General features: G+C 51.3%; 1 protein-coding gene across 1 annotated transcript; it reads right to left on the bottom strand.

Annotated features, from left to right (window-relative positions):
• Window positions 1-2,807: 2,807 nt before the first annotated feature.
• Window positions 2,808-10,957, bottom strand: Nodal (nodal growth differentiation factor). The gene is made up of 3 exons (XM_032888452.1): window positions 10,483-10,957; window positions 4,359-5,074; window positions 2,808-3,640 (listed from the first exon to the last, which is right to left on the bottom strand). The coding sequence occupies exons 1-3, from the start codon at window positions 10,676-10,678 to the stop codon at window positions 3,488-3,490; spliced, it is 1,065 nt and encodes a 354-aa protein (XP_032744343.1). The 5' UTR covers window positions 10,679-10,957; the 3' UTR covers window positions 2,808-3,487.
• Between the last annotated feature and the right edge of the window lie 3,702 nt (window positions 10,958-14,659).

Below are 14,659 nucleotides of genomic sequence, written 5' to 3'. Positions count from 1 at the left end.
CCTCCCCAGTCACTGTCAGCAATGCCATCCTAAGACCATGTGTGATTCCATAACCGGTTTGTTTTCACTGTCCTGCCAAACAAGCAGGTGTTTGGAACTAAGAGAAAACCCTCACCAGCGGTTGCTGTTACAGTTAAATAAAGACCTTGAATACTGGCTTGGTGGTGTGTGCTGGGCGTTGAAGCCTGCATTTGTCATTTGCTGAGGGCAAACAGCCGTGCAGACAGCCTGAAGTTGGTGTATTAATGTTTGTGTAGCTCACTGTAGCTCTTGGCTGGCCTAGAACTTATGGAGACCAGCCTAGCCTCGATGGTGAAGAGATCCACCTGCTGCTGCCTCCCAAGTGCTAGGATTAAAGGGGTTGGTTGCCACCACACCCAGCCTCTTGGTATATTGATTTTTTTTTTTTTTTAATTCAGGCACCATGCATGTAATTCTAATTGGCAGAAGACCAAGGCCGAAAGCTGCTGACAATTAGGCCAGTCTGGACCAGACACAAAACCACAGAAGTGTGCAGTGCACGTTTGCGAGTTAGTCACATTTGGTGAGCCCTGGCCTGGAGTAGCCGGGCAGAACCGCTGTGCTGCCTCGTATGTGTGACAGGGCCTAGAGGCTAGGCTGTTCTTCAGGAGCCTGGCCTGGCCTCTTTTCTAGACAGGTCCGCAGAGAAACGAGGCGTCTTGTGAAGACTGGAGGTTGAGTTGCTAGGTCAGCCTTAGTTCAGCCGTGCTGGTCAGGAGCTCACTGCTCATGTCAATTCTTAGATCTCCCATCCTCTTATCAGGATGAAGAAATCATCTTACAGGTTTTTAGATACCGGTACAACCGGTTCTTGTAAAAGCACCGAAGTGGTACGTACACCCATCACTTGCTTGGCAGAATGTAATACCGTGAGTTCCAGAACAGCATGGGCCATGCTGTGAGACTCTTCTCAAAATGCTTTAAGCTCAGCTGGGTTTGAGGGAATCACCAGCCTGCGGAGAGCCTCCATGCAGGTGTGTGTGGGTTCGCAGGGATGGGGTCTTCCTGCTGTAATTTAATATATATGGCTATACTGTCACTGTCTTCCAAAACACCAGAAGAGGGCATCAGATCCCATTACAGATGGTTGTGAGCCACCATGTGGTTGCTGGGATTTGAACTCAAGACCTCAGTGCTCCCCACCCCCCCCCGGAGCTGGGGACCGAACCCAGGGCCTTGTGCTTGCTAGGCAAGTGCTCTACCACTGAGCTAAATCCCCAACCCCTAGCCAGTGCTCTTAACCTCTCAGCCTCAGCCCTTCCCCCGTGTAAGGGGAGATAAACCGAAGTTATGGTGCAGAGGGTCACAGCTGTGCTTTCTGTCTCCTGGTTCCCATCTGTCTCTGATACTGCCAGACCCATGCACTGCCCTCCAGGAAGGCAAGGCAGCTGTTTCCTTTTGGCTCTGCTTGCAGTTACAAAGTGTCAAACCTTTACCTTAAGAGCAAATAACTGTTGAAGGCCCACCTTCAGATAGGACAGTTCTCAGAGGCAGCCCTCCAGAATGTGCAAGGCCTTCAGCCAAGCCATGGACCAGGTCCAGAACCATTGTTAGGAACTGATACCCAGATAGCCCTGGCCAGGGTCACACAGTGGCACTACAGCCAGCATGGTGAACGCAATCAGCACTTGCAGGTGGCCACTGTGTCCTCATCCTCCACTTGAGGTAGGGCAGTGCCTTGTCACCAGGGAGCTTTATCCCAAGTTTACAGAACAGCCAATTATAAACAATCCCACAAGCTGGAGCCACAAATAGCCGTGGCCTCTGGCCCGGCCGTCAGGCTGTGTAGGAACTGCAGGCACCTGCTTCCCAAAGCCCTGAGAGGCCACTTCCCTCCAAGAACTTAGACTCTACAGTGGGCCTGAGTCCTGGAAGACAATGCTTTGTCTAAACTAGGTCAGCCTGGTCCTCTAGATGCCATTCAGGTGCCCTGGATCTCCCAACTCTGCTGTGACGCCCACAAGGCCTTCCTGGGGTATCATTTAGGAAAGTAGACAAGTGAACCTCATAAGGCTGTTTTCAAAGTGAAATCATTTGGTGATATAGGTGAGTAATCCCAGTACTTGAGAATCAAAGAAGAGAGAATTGCCTAGAATTTGAAGCCATTCTGAGCTGAAAAGAAAACCCAAGGCAGAACTCTGTGGTGACTGAATCCATTGCTCTGCCCCGTCCGTGTTCTTGCTTTCTTAATCCCAGACGTGGCTGTAGCCAGCCCAGTCTCTGCCCAGACCAGTTTCACTGCCTTGATTTCAGTCAAGGTTGGAACAGAGTGGATGAGCACCCTAGGAAGGAGGGGGTGTCCTGTGGACTTGCATTTCCCCTGAAGCAGCTCCCTCACCTTGCCAAAAGAGAGGTACTCAGATATCTCAGTGGGAGAGCTTCCTAGGGCGTGCTGTGTCACCTGCTATGATGCAGAACCTGGACTTAGAACAGGGGTGAGGCTTAACAGACCTTAAACTTTAAGGCACTCAGATGGGAGAAGGCCTAGAGGACAATCCAGTTGAAGGCCCATGGCCCTCCCTTTGATTGTCCTAGAGGCCTGCTTGCCTCTGCCTCAACTGCTGGGAATAAAGGCGTGCACTACTACGCCTAGCTTTTTCATGCTGAGTTTTAAGCCAGGGTCCTACATATACTAAGCAGGCTCTCCCACTTTTTGTTTTACTAGAAGAGGCTAGGCAGTGAGTTCCCCAAACCCCACACAGCCTCTGCAAAAGCTGTGACCACAACCCCATCCCCTGCTGGAGCGGGAACCTCAGGATCCTAGAAACACATTGTGAGACAGAGGTGAATTGTCACTGACTTTTAATAGACTTGGGTTGTGTCTGCCAAGCAGACATCCGAGGGCTCTGGCTTCTAAAGACCACCATGGCCAGTCCCCTCTTGGACAAGTGCCCACCTTTCTGGTCAAAGGCACCAGCTGGCCCTGGAGAACTGGACAGTGACTTTATTGTTTAGGCAATTCATTGGAGATCAGAGAGCCCCTGATCAAGGCCAGCATGTCACTGCCAGCCAGCCAGCCAAAAGGTTGTGGGGCTCCCCTAGCCCAGCTTGAAGCAGGGAGAGCGAAATGGCTAGTTTTAATCTAATAAAATTATACTAATCTTGAAGGGACAGCAGGTCACAGACCACTTTTGAGAATACAGAAAAGCTACAGATGGCCTCAAAAATAAATACATATATATATAATATACACTCCAGCCTTTGCACACTTTCAAGCAGTTCATAAACTCTGTTTCCAGGGAGCCCAGCCAGCCCCTGCAAGGCTTCCCAATCCTGCCTTCCCACAGTAGCCTCTGGCTTGGTGGGTCTAAGAGCCCTGTATGCACAGGGGGCGGGGCCTTCTCCTATAGCTCCAGCAGGCAGAGCTTTTCCACTTCTGCTCCCCGGATAGACACAATGGAGTCTCCTTAGAGTTCACCAGCATTGTTGAGGGCAAGCCGATGATTCAGCATTCTTCCTGGCTCTGTCAGAGGCACCCACACTCCTCCACAATCATGTCCTTGTGGTGTTCCAGGAGGACCCTGCCATTGTCCACGTAAAGCATGCTCAGTGGCTTGGTCTTCACGGGAGCACAGCATGTAGAAGGAACCCGGTGGGGCTGGTAACGTTTCAGTAGGCTCTGAAAAGGAAAGGGGGGGAGGGAGTCAGTTTACACTGGGGCAAAGGCAGAATTACTATTTCTGGCTAAAATGAAAAATTAGCTTCTGGTACAAAAATAGCAAATTATTTTCATAAACAAATAGAATGCTGCACAGACAACCAGCTCACGAACCCCCCACGCCGTGCCTGTGGAATGGGCCTCGAAAAAGACAGGTTTCAGCAAATACACAGCTTAATGTCACCCAGTAATGGGCCCGAGTGGGGAAGCTTGCCTAGTCCAAATTCTGAATGTCAGAGCTGGAGGAGCAGAGGTCCTCTGCTCTATTCCCTCCTCCTCATCTAATTATGGGGGACAAGAAAAAGGGAGATGCAGCTCAGTCGTTTGCCTAGCATGTACGAAGTACTGGATTTGATCCCCGGTATTGAAATAATGGGCTGTGGTAGTGCATGCCTGTGATCACAGCACTAGGGTTGAGAAAGCAAGAAGATCAGGAGTTCAAAGTGATCCTGGGCCATGTAAGATGTGTCTGGGGTCGGGGGGAGGTGTCAGAAAGCGAGGGCGAGCGCCCTCTCCCAAGGTAACTCCGCGGGAACAGGACTCCGCGCTGTAATAATGCATCGCCACATCCTCACAAGAGCTAGCACAGAGGTGCGTGAATGACTAGACCCAGGTATCTCACAGCAAACCTTGAGCCCCATCCCCTGTCTAGCATCCTGTTCCAAGCCAAGCATCATACCTGGATGTAGGCGTGATTGGTAGGGTGAAACTCCTCCCCCACAGGGTTAGGACACTCGCCCTCACAGCGATAGGCATTGTATTGCTTCGGGTAGATGATCCAGGAGCCCCAGCCAATCAGGTTGAAGTCCACCTGGAACTTGACCCTCCTACATAGTTGGCTTCTGTCTGGTAAATGATGGCGGCGTTGCCTTCTGCCCCATCCACTCCTCTCTACGGACAGCTGTCCCTCCTGGGCCCGCCAGGAGCTCTCAGCTTCCCAGAGCAAAGTGGCGCCCCCCAGCTGCCTCTGCTCCTGAGGCCGGTTGGAATAAAGCATGAGCACACTGGTACTGGTGACAGGGACAGGCTGGGTGTGGGACTGATGCCAACACTTTCCTGCTTGACTGGACACCTGCTTCTCCAGTGTCCTGGGGTCCTTTAGCCACTTGGAGAGTGGCTTGGTCACCTCCAGGACTGTGCTGTCTGAGGCAAACGTGACCTGAGAAGGAGCGACGGTGATCCTCTCCATCCAAACACGCTCCGGGCAGTCAGCCGGGTCCTGCTCTGGATCTGGCTTGGCCTGGTGGAAAATGTCAATGGTGAGTGGACCCTTGGTGGGGCTGTCCATAGGGCTGAGCAGCTGCAACCGGAGCTCCGCCCATACCAGATCCTCTTCTTGGCTCAAAAAGGAGAAGTCAAACGTGAAGGTCCAGTTCTGCCCAGTCACATCCACATCTGGGGGAGAAACCAGCGTGGAGACAGTGAGAGTTCTGTTAACTAAAGCCGGGTGAGCTGTCTGCCACCCACCTCTCACCCTCACCCACCCCATTGACTTGTAATATTATTGAGTCCATCATATTTATTTTGGCCTTATGAAATGGTTTCATACTAAGATAGAATTGGAACCTGCTATTATTTATCTTCAACTGGGCCTCATCCTCCTGTCTCAGCCTCTCAAGAGCTGGATAGATCATACACTCAGTTTGAGATTTTATATATATATATATATATATCTGACTGTATATACATATATATGTATAATGCATACACACATAGATTGTATACATACGTGTGTGTGTGTGTGTGTGTGTGTGTGTGTGTGTGTGTGTGTGTAAATAGTGCATTTTAGAGATGAAGGAAATTCAGGCCTTGGAGGTATGAGGGTTTGTGCATAAGACTTTTTTTTTTCTTTTCTTTTCTTTTTTCAGAGCTGGGGACCGAACCCAGGGCTTTGCGCTTGCTAGGCAAGGACTTCTTTTTTAAATATAGATTTATTTTATATGAGTACACTGTAGCTGTCTTCAGACACACCAGAAGAGGGCATCAGATCTCATTACAGATGGTTGTGGGCCACCATGTGGTTGCTAGGATTTGAACTCAGGACCTCTGGAAGAGCAGTCAAAGCTGAGCCATCTCTCTAGCCCATAAGACTCTATCTTGAAAAGGGAAGCAATGTAGCTCAGTTGCAGAGCGCATGCCTAGAAGCCCAAAGACCTGGATTTGGCCCCAGCACTGCATGAACTATGGGTGTGGTGGAGCAAGCCTGCTACCTCTGCCCTCCAGAGGCGGAATCAGAGACTCAAACGTTCAAAGTCATCCTTGACTTCACTGAGAATTCAAGATCATTCTGGGCTAGAGATTGGGTGGGTTGGGTGGCCAAGAGAAAGGAAGGAAGAAGGGGCAAGAGAGAGAGAGAGGAAGAGAGAGAGAGAGAACTAGGAGAAAGCTTGAAATTGCTTGACTGCAAAACCCAAAGCTCAAATCTCTCTTCTGGTCACCTCTGGCCCTGGGCAGTCAGAGAACAGCACTGGTGGCATACACCTTCGATCCCAGCCCTCTGGAGGTAGAGGCAGGCTTGTCTCTGTGAATTGGAGGCCGGCCTGGTCTACACAGCAAGTTCCAGTACAGACAGGGCTACACACAGAGAAAAACTGACTCAGGGTTGGGATTTAGCTCAGTGGTAGGCGCTTGCCTGTGGCGCAAGGCCCTGGGTTCGGTCCCCAGCTCCGAAAAAAAGAAAAAAACAAAAAAACAAAACAAAAAAACCTGTCTCAACAACAAAACAAACAAAAAGATGGCTGTGCCACACCTCACCCAAAAGTCTAAGGCTGAGGCTGTCACGCCTAGACCCTGGGCTTCTACTCTTCCTGTTGAGCTTTGAGCACGTCACCATCTCAGGCCTACGTTTCTCACTGTTTTTTTTTGTTTGTTTGTTTGTTTGTTTTTTCCGGAGCTGGGGACTGAACCCAGGGCCTTGCGGTTGCTAGGCAAGCGCTCTACCACTGAGCTAAATCCCCAACCTGGCCTACGTTTCTCAATGGACAGGGCAGCTTGCTTCAGCTGAGTAGATGTAAATATCACAGATACTCCAGAGTTGTCAGGGAAGGATCAACAGACGGGCCAACCTCTCCCCACCTCCCCTGTAGACTCAGAAGCTACTTTCCACAGCCTTGAGGCCCTCGGTTTCCCGACTCCGCCTTTCCTATCTACCGGCAAGAGGCTCACCCTGACCGTTAATGTGTCTGGCTTCTTCACACAGGTGGGGCAGGCACACAGCCCCTGAAGCTCAAGCCCAAGACAGAGCGACTCTCACTCAGTGAGAAATACTGGGGTAGTGTACCCCATTTACTTTAGTCCTAGATGAAGTTTGTTTAATGTCTGGAACCAGTGTGCATCAATGTCCTTTTAAAAGTGACCGAGTGGGCGTGGTCACCCATGCTTACAATCCCAGCGTCCAGGTGTGGGTCTGCAGGTGGTTAGGGCTGCCGAATGAGACACTATGGTGCCTTTAAAAAAAAAAAGGGAGGGAGGGGGGACTGGAGAGATGGCTCAGTGGTTAAAAGCACAGACTGCTCTTCCAGAGGTCCGGAGTTCAAATCCCAGCAACCACATGGTGGCTCACAACCATCTGTAAAGAGATCTGATTCCCTCTTCTGGTGGTCTGAAGACAGCTACAGTGTACTTATATATAATAAATAAATCTTTAATTTAAAGCGGGACTGGAGAGATGACTCAACAGTTGGGAGCATCGACAGTTCTTCCAAAGGTCCCAGGTTCAAATCCCAACACCCACATGGCAGCTCACAACTGTCCGTAACTCAAGAATCTGACACCCTCACATAGACATACATGCAGGCTAAAATGCCAGTTTACAGGAGTGGCAGCACACTCCTTCAGCCCCGGCACTCCGGAGGAGGCAGGGGCAGAGGAAGAGGAAGAGGCAAGTAGATCTCTGAGTTCAAAACCAGCCTAGACTACATAGTGGATTCCAGGACAGTCAGGACTACACAGAGAAACCCTGTCTCAAAAAAAAAAAAAAAAAAAAACAACAAACAAACCAAAAAGAGTGAAGTGATCTTTCACTTTTTGCAAGCCTGCTTTCCTCTTTGCATTACAACCATGTGTAAGGCCTTTACGGAGAAACAGGAGGGCCAGGAATTCAAGGCCAGCTTTGGGAATCTAGCAAATGTAAGGCCAGAGCCCTACACACGAGCCTATTTCATCAGAGATAAATAATAAGGCCAACCAACAGCAAAGCAAGGACTCGGAAGGACTCCAGTGGGTGTATTGAGTAGTCCTGGAGGTGGCGGAGATCTGGGATGCTCCAGCATGCTCCTGGCTCATCTTTGGGCTGACATGAGTTCAGCCTCTGGCAGCTTCCCCCCTAACCCCTACTCCTGTCCTTCCACCTGTCTCTAGCTGCCTTCTCAATTAATTTCCACGTCCTTCCTCTTTAGCCACATCAAGAGCCAGTCATTTCGGAGACTCCCCAAATACCATTGACCCTGAGTGCTAGGTGGGATTCTCTCTTCTGCACCCTGTACCAACAGCCTGCAAGTGATCTGAAACTTTTATCTTTTCTTTGTTTATGATTTATTTATTTTAGTTATATGAGTGCACTGTTGCTATCTTCAGACACACCAGAAGAGGGCACCGGATCTCTTTACAGATGGTTGTGAGCCACCATGTGGTTGCTGGGAATTGAACTCAGAACCTCTGGAAGAGCAGCCAGTACTCTTAACCACTGAGCCATCTCTCTCCAGCCCCTGAAACTTTTATCTTAAGTGTCTGCAAAATGTCTGCAAAAGGTTTGAAGCTAAAAGCCGAGGCCAGCATGACCTGAGGAGTTCCGGTTTGACATTGGCTCGGTGGTTTTCCTTCTCTGGGCTTCAAATAGCTTGTGCTATGATTCCCTGAGATACTCGAAGAGACTTTGCCTAGCACTAACTAAAGTATTCAAAGGTTGTCTGTTTCAAGCTTCTCTTTGCCTAGGCCCAGAAGTAAGAAATGAAATGTGGTAGCCAGTTAGTCAGGCACAACAAGACCTTGGGCTGAGAACAGTAGTGACACTGGTGAGCACACTCACTCCTCAGTGTGTGTAGGCTGGGCAGGAAGAAACTACTTCCTCACAGGCCGCTCCCAGGGTTTCCTGGGATAGAGAGTCCTCCCGATACAACTGTAGCTCATTAAACAAACCACACTATAAATGCGAACAGATGGGCAGGAGGAAGGGGTTCACGGACACCCCGAAATGCACTCTTCCTGAGTGTGGATCTGGCAAGAACCATTAGCACGTTTAGCCACCTCCAATTCTAAAGAAAAGAGCTACAACGGAGGTGGTTTACCTGTCCCTCCCCTCCGCCCAGGAGGCAAGGGGCTATCATAAGATCTTTGCCACTTTCTGCTTCTCATATGCCCAGGCCCTACATGAACAGTCTCCTGCCTCCACACCCTCGTACTACCATTTGCACAAGAGTAAGCTGAACAAGCCGGCACAGACAGCAAGCGGACCCCATGGAGTAAGATGAAGTTCTGAGCGAGGGAAGGGAGTGGCCTGAGAGGGAAGGGAGAGGGAGATGCTGCCCTCTAGACTCCCTCCAGGTAGAGCCTTTTTGCTGAAATGGAGGCCGTTGACACCATTATCGAATAGTTAAAACGCTAAAGTTAGTTGGGTATATTTTAAACGAACAAGCCAAGAGACAGCAGTCCCCTGATTTACAAAAGCAAAGAAAAATCGAGGTGACGTTGCCGGGGGTTCAGGCAAGAGCAAAACAGAATTTGAAGGACCTCGGCAGTTTCCCTGCCTCCCAGATTGTCCCATCACCATACAAACCTTCCGGAACTTTCTAGAAGGGAAGTGAACTGGAAAGGTATGTTTTTCCGTCTTTGCCTCTGTCCTACTCTAGGTGGAGGAGCCTAGCACTCCACTGATTCCCATTGCCTTGCCCTCCAGGGAGTCCTGTTCCGTGGTCCCCAGATGACCCTTCAGGAGAGGGTCACCGGCAGTCACACCCTAGACGTCGCAGGCAGGGACTAGGGGCTCCGCCTCCAGGTCGCGAGGGCCGGCCGGCGGGCGGCGGGTCAGACCGGATTAGAAGATGTGGATTGCGTCCGGGTCCCGTGGAGGGCCGTCTGGCCCCAGAGAACAGAGGACCAGGCTGGCCAAGCTGCCCAAGGGGCGGGATGTTGATTGCACCGGGGAAGGGAGTCCCGAGTCCGGACTCCCTCTCCTGGGCACCCACCTGTCGGCCTACTCCGGAGAGCATCACTCAGGTCACTGGGCCAACTACATACACGAACACCTCCATCCAAGTAGGTTCCGAGCCTGTGGTCACCCAGGACACCCGACATGGCCCAATGACAGCTGCCTGAGTTCTGGACTTCCGACACCCCATCTTTAATTTCGGACCCTTGAGCCTTATTAGTTCTTGGTGTCATCTGCTGCAGCCGGGATAAAACTCAGTAACGACTTGTTTTATTGTACGCCCGGTTTTGTGCAGAGCGTATATGGGGGGAAATGGGGCGTTGCCACCTAGTCCCCTCCATAAGTCTATCAATCAAGAAGGTCCTGCGATTTCTAAGCTACAGATAGGCAAACTGAGATTCGCAGGTGCTCAGTGGCGCGATCGGGCCCTCGCCCTACCCTTTTTACCCTCTACCATTTGAGGTAGAACCAGCTGGAAAGGCGGTGACCCCTGGTTCCATTCCGACCGGGCCACCAGCGCTGTGGGTGACCCTACCCACAGGGAAACACAGTTAATCCCAGACTCTGACGCTTCTCGATGCCCAGTCCCCACTGCAACCATCACGCGCCTCCCCGCCGTGCGCGCTTGGGTGCTGACCCGGCCAGGCTAGCAGCCTACCTTGCGCCTGGAGGCTGCGGATGATGTCCGCCCGAGGCAGAGGGTCTCGGTAGAGGCTCAACATGTACGCCAGAGGGGACGGTGACGAGGGCTGCCCCCGTGTCCACAGAGGCAAAGCGGCCGCGGTCGCGACGCGCGGGTGGAGTAGGGTCCAGCAGGTTTGGAGAAGAAGAACGGGAAGGCAGTGGACACTCATGGTGGGCTAGTTGGACTCTCCAACAACGCCCGGGTCCCTTATATCTGAGCCGCCGCCGCCCCGCCCCCCTCCCTTCCTCCCTCCGTAGAAGCCTTAAGAACCTATAACACCCCCTGGAGGGGCAGGGCAGGGGAGTCCCTGCTGGGAGGAGGTGTGATGTGCTGCTGCGAAAGACTTCTGATAAATTGGGACCGGGGCGGGGGGGGGCGTGGATACAGAGGCTGAGTCTAGGCTGTTCCGCACCTTGCCCCTCTACCCCAAGTCTTCCTGCTGAGACAGAGCCGACCAGTACCTGTTCCGAGTTGAGCTATCGCCGAGCTGGAGGTCTGCTGGAGCCCTTGCTGGCTTCAACCCCAGAACCACAATAACAGCTTCCTTACTCTGCCCTTTCTGGACCCCAGGAGGTCCTCTCTTTCCAGTTCACCCAAAAGCAGGTAGGGAGTGCTGGAATAGGGGCCAGTCCTCTGTTCTGGGTAGCACCAGGCCAGCCTGGCCTACAGCCCTCATTGGCAAGGCCCCTAGGTAACTTCAGGGTATTGGGAATTTGGGAGAACAAAAGTGAGCTCTAGGGGAGCGTCCTTGGTGACAAATGCCAGCTTCAAATACCAAAGTGCCCTCCTGGGGAGCAAAAGGAAAATTTCGTGGGAGCTGAAGGCCCACCTATAGGTAACCTAGGTGGTTTGGGGGTGACAGGCCCTTAACTGCTTGGTATGGGAGTTTTTGAAGGGGTGGGGGAAGCTGGGGGTTTGCTGGCTGCATCTCCTGCCAGCGGGGACAGAGCCCTGGGAGATCTTAGTCCCTCTCCAGACCAATGCTCAGCTTGAGGCCTACTTACCTGGTCGGCACGAAAGGGAATTAAAAGTCTTTTATTTTTCTCAAAGTAACTGTCTTCAGTCTTCTGGTTTGTGTGGAAACTCATCATAACAAATGCGTCATATGCATAAGGGGTGGACACTCTTTCACACTGTGTAAATGATTTGAGTTCATAGGAAGGGAGCCATTAAGGAGAGACCCTAGGCTTTGTGTTTCCAAAAGGAAAGGCGGGATTGGAATTACCTTTAAAGAAATGTAAATTCCGTCCCGAAGTCCGTCCCCCCCCCCTGTTTTCCTCTGCTGCAGGCTTTCTCCTTAGTTACTCCCCACCCCCACCCGACCCTTTTCAAGCCTTCATTAGCAGCTGCCTAACATTTACTGGACACCTACTATGCGTGGGTACTTTACACACTTGGGCTCTTTTACAGGTTGGAAGGTGAACAGGTGTTAGAAGTAGAGAGAGACACCCTGGGGCCTGCAGCCCCGCGTGATCTGGGAGCTGTTCCAAACAGCTGGAAGGAGCCTGGGGTTGTAGGACCCCTGCAGATCCTGATGACCTACCCGTTGGCTTATCCTGCCGTCCCATCCAATACCACAGTCTAGTTCTAAGCACCAGCATCACCCCGCCCCAAACAGGGTCTTGCGTAGCCCAGGCTAACCTTGAACTCATTTTGTAGCTGAGGACGACCTCCAAATTTGATGACTCCTCTTGCCTCCACCTCCTAAGTAGTCATTACTTGTGCCCTGGTTTACGTGGTATTCGAACCCATGGCCTCCGGTGTGCTAAGTAAAAACAATAGGAACTGAGCTCCAGGCCCAGCTTCACACCCACCGTGCAGAGAACGTGTGTGGACTTGCCCAAGGATACTGTCCCTAGAGCTGTTTGTGAAACTCCACAGTTCCCTCCAGACTTCTGAAGTCGAATCTGGAGAGAGGGCGTGTCGATCTACATATTCATCAGGCACCCCAGTGGTTCTTATCTGAAGGCTTTGGAAGCCTGGGCGGGCCAGGTTACAGGGTAGGATGTGTCCCCAGCAAAACAGCTGGCGAGATCTCCTCCTATGCACTTAAAGCTAAAGTGCTTGGGAGGGTCTGAACCCGGGGGAAAGGATTAAACGAATATCTGCTATGGGGAATGAGGGGACCCTGCCTTCTGCAGCAGACCCCTCCCCAGAGGCTGCCGGCACCTGGATCCTAGCCTGTACAGCTCAAACAATGACAGCTTGCTAAGTGTAGGGGGAAATGCTTTTAATGCCAGCACTCCCCCAGAGACAGAGGCTTTAGGAGCCCTGTGAGTTCAAGGCCAGCCTGATCCCGCAGAGCAGGTTCCAGGGGTCTGTTGCAGGTGGTGTGCCAGGCCAGCCACGGCTACATGGCGAGATCCGGACTAATACGCTGAAGAGATGGGAATTCTAAAACCCTCAGGGTTGCCACTCTCTGACTTCCTGGGATGTTCCGGTGGCTAAGGGCAGATTTACCCACCAAGATCTGAGAAGGAACGATAAAGGCGGTGTACCGTCAATACCAGGCTAGAAGCTTCTTGAAATGAATCATTAATCTTATGGCATTCCGTGTCTCGTGTGGCACATGGAAAGTGTAAGAACTGAGTTGAAGTTAATGATATTAACAATGGCTATATCGACGAGCACATCGGCCATACTGCTGGAAGCTTCCATTGACTGCGTTATCCACCCCATGTCCAAGACAGCTGAAACAGATCAAAAGCTAAGGACAGGACGTGCTGTGCTGGAGGCCCAGGAGACACTAGAAACAGCCATCAGGAGGGAGAGGCAGGGGTACCCATTCCCCAGGACCGCGTTTCAACTCCCGGTGCTTCCCCATAAAAGAGAGCTGAGAAGAGAAGGAGAAGAAAGAGCTTGTGAGATGGCTCAGTGGAGAAAAGCACTTGCAGCCAATGCTGGTGGCCTGAGTTTGTATCCCCGAGACCCCTAGAGTGAAGGGAGATTGATTCCAGCAGCTTGTCCTCTGCCAAGGCACAACACACACAAATAGATAAGTACATGTTTTACATTTTTAATAAATCGGGGCTGGAGAGATGACTCAGCGGTTAAGAGCACTGACTGCTCTTTAAGAGGTCCTGTGTTCAATTCCCAGCAACCACATGGTGGCTCACAACCATCTGTAAAGAGATCCGATGCCCTCTTCTGGTGTGTCTGCAGACAGTGACAGTGTATTCATATAAATAATAAATAAATCTTAAAAAAAAAAAAAGAAAGAAAGAAAGGGAAAGGAAAGGAAATATAGGTGATCTTAGAATCCCAGGAGATGGGGCAGAAAAACCAGCAGTTTTTTCAGGCTAGCCTCAGCTACATAGTAACCAAACTAAATGAAATAAATGTGTATCTTGGAGGAAGAGTTTTTTTAGACTTCCCCAGTCTTGCCCTCCTGTGACCCGGGGCTGCAGACAGAGCTCATTCCTTGTGTGTATTGGCCCCCATCTGCACGGGGATCTGGGCTTTCTCCCTGGACTGTCTGACAAAGCTTGTTCCCTTCCCTGCATTCCCTTGCTGCACTGGAAGGGGATCCAAGCCTCTTCAGGACACAGGCCACTGTCACATCAACCTTCTCTGGTAACGAAGGACATTCGATAGTTAGTCCCAGGGCTGTTTCCTGAAAGGCCAGAAGTGCTCTTTTCTCAGGCAGAGGGTGACAGTTTCTCACTTCCCCAGACAGACTGACCTGAGAGATAACCTCTGAGGCCCTAGCAGCTGCTGGGGGTGGGGCGGAGGGCAAAGTCTCTAGAGATCGCAGAGGCTTCCCCCAGCAGGCTGCTCTCTCTCTCTCTCTCTCTCTCTCTCTCTCTCTCTCTCTCTCTCTCTCTCTCTCTCTCTAACCTGAGCATTAGTGTGGGGCTGGGGGAGTGCTCTAGGGCTCTGAAGTCAGGCTTTAGAAAAGCAGATCTGGATCTTTCTCCCAACCCCCTCCATGTATTGGATCAGTCGCTCACTAAATTAAAAACAACAGCCGCACTGATTTATTGTATGTGTACATGTACAGACCAGACATGTGCCATGATCATGATGTGTGTGGAGGACAAAGGAATTGGGGTTGTCTTCTGTTTTTCCTTGTGGGTCCCGGTCTTTGTGTTTAGCAGAAAGTTCCTTTATCTGCCAAGCCTTCTTGGCAGATCTGTTTTGATGCTGCAGC

Source organism: Rattus rattus, chromosome 18 (assembly GCF_011064425.1).
Source record: "Rattus rattus isolate New Zealand chromosome 18, Rrattus_CSIRO_v1, whole genome shotgun sequence".
In the NCBI taxonomy this organism is placed as follows: Eukaryota; Metazoa; Chordata; class Mammalia; order Rodentia; family Muridae; genus Rattus; species Rattus rattus.
The sequence above is the reverse complement of the archived record's forward strand: the minus strand, read 5'-3'. Positions and strand labels throughout refer to the sequence as shown.

Coding starts and splice junctions, on each gene's coding strand:
- Nodal (XM_032888452.1), bottom strand. CDS start 10,678: ATGAGTGTCCACTGCCTTCCCGTTCTTCTTCTCCAAACCTGCTGGACC. Junction 5,075..10,482: donor CCGCAGCCTCCAGGCGCAAG/GTAGGCTGCTAG, acceptor TTTCTCCCCCAG/ATGTGGATGTGACTGGGCAG. Junction 3,641..4,358: donor CCAATCACGCCTACATCCAG/GTATGATGCTTG, acceptor TTTCCTTTTCAG/AGCCTACTGAAACGTTACCA.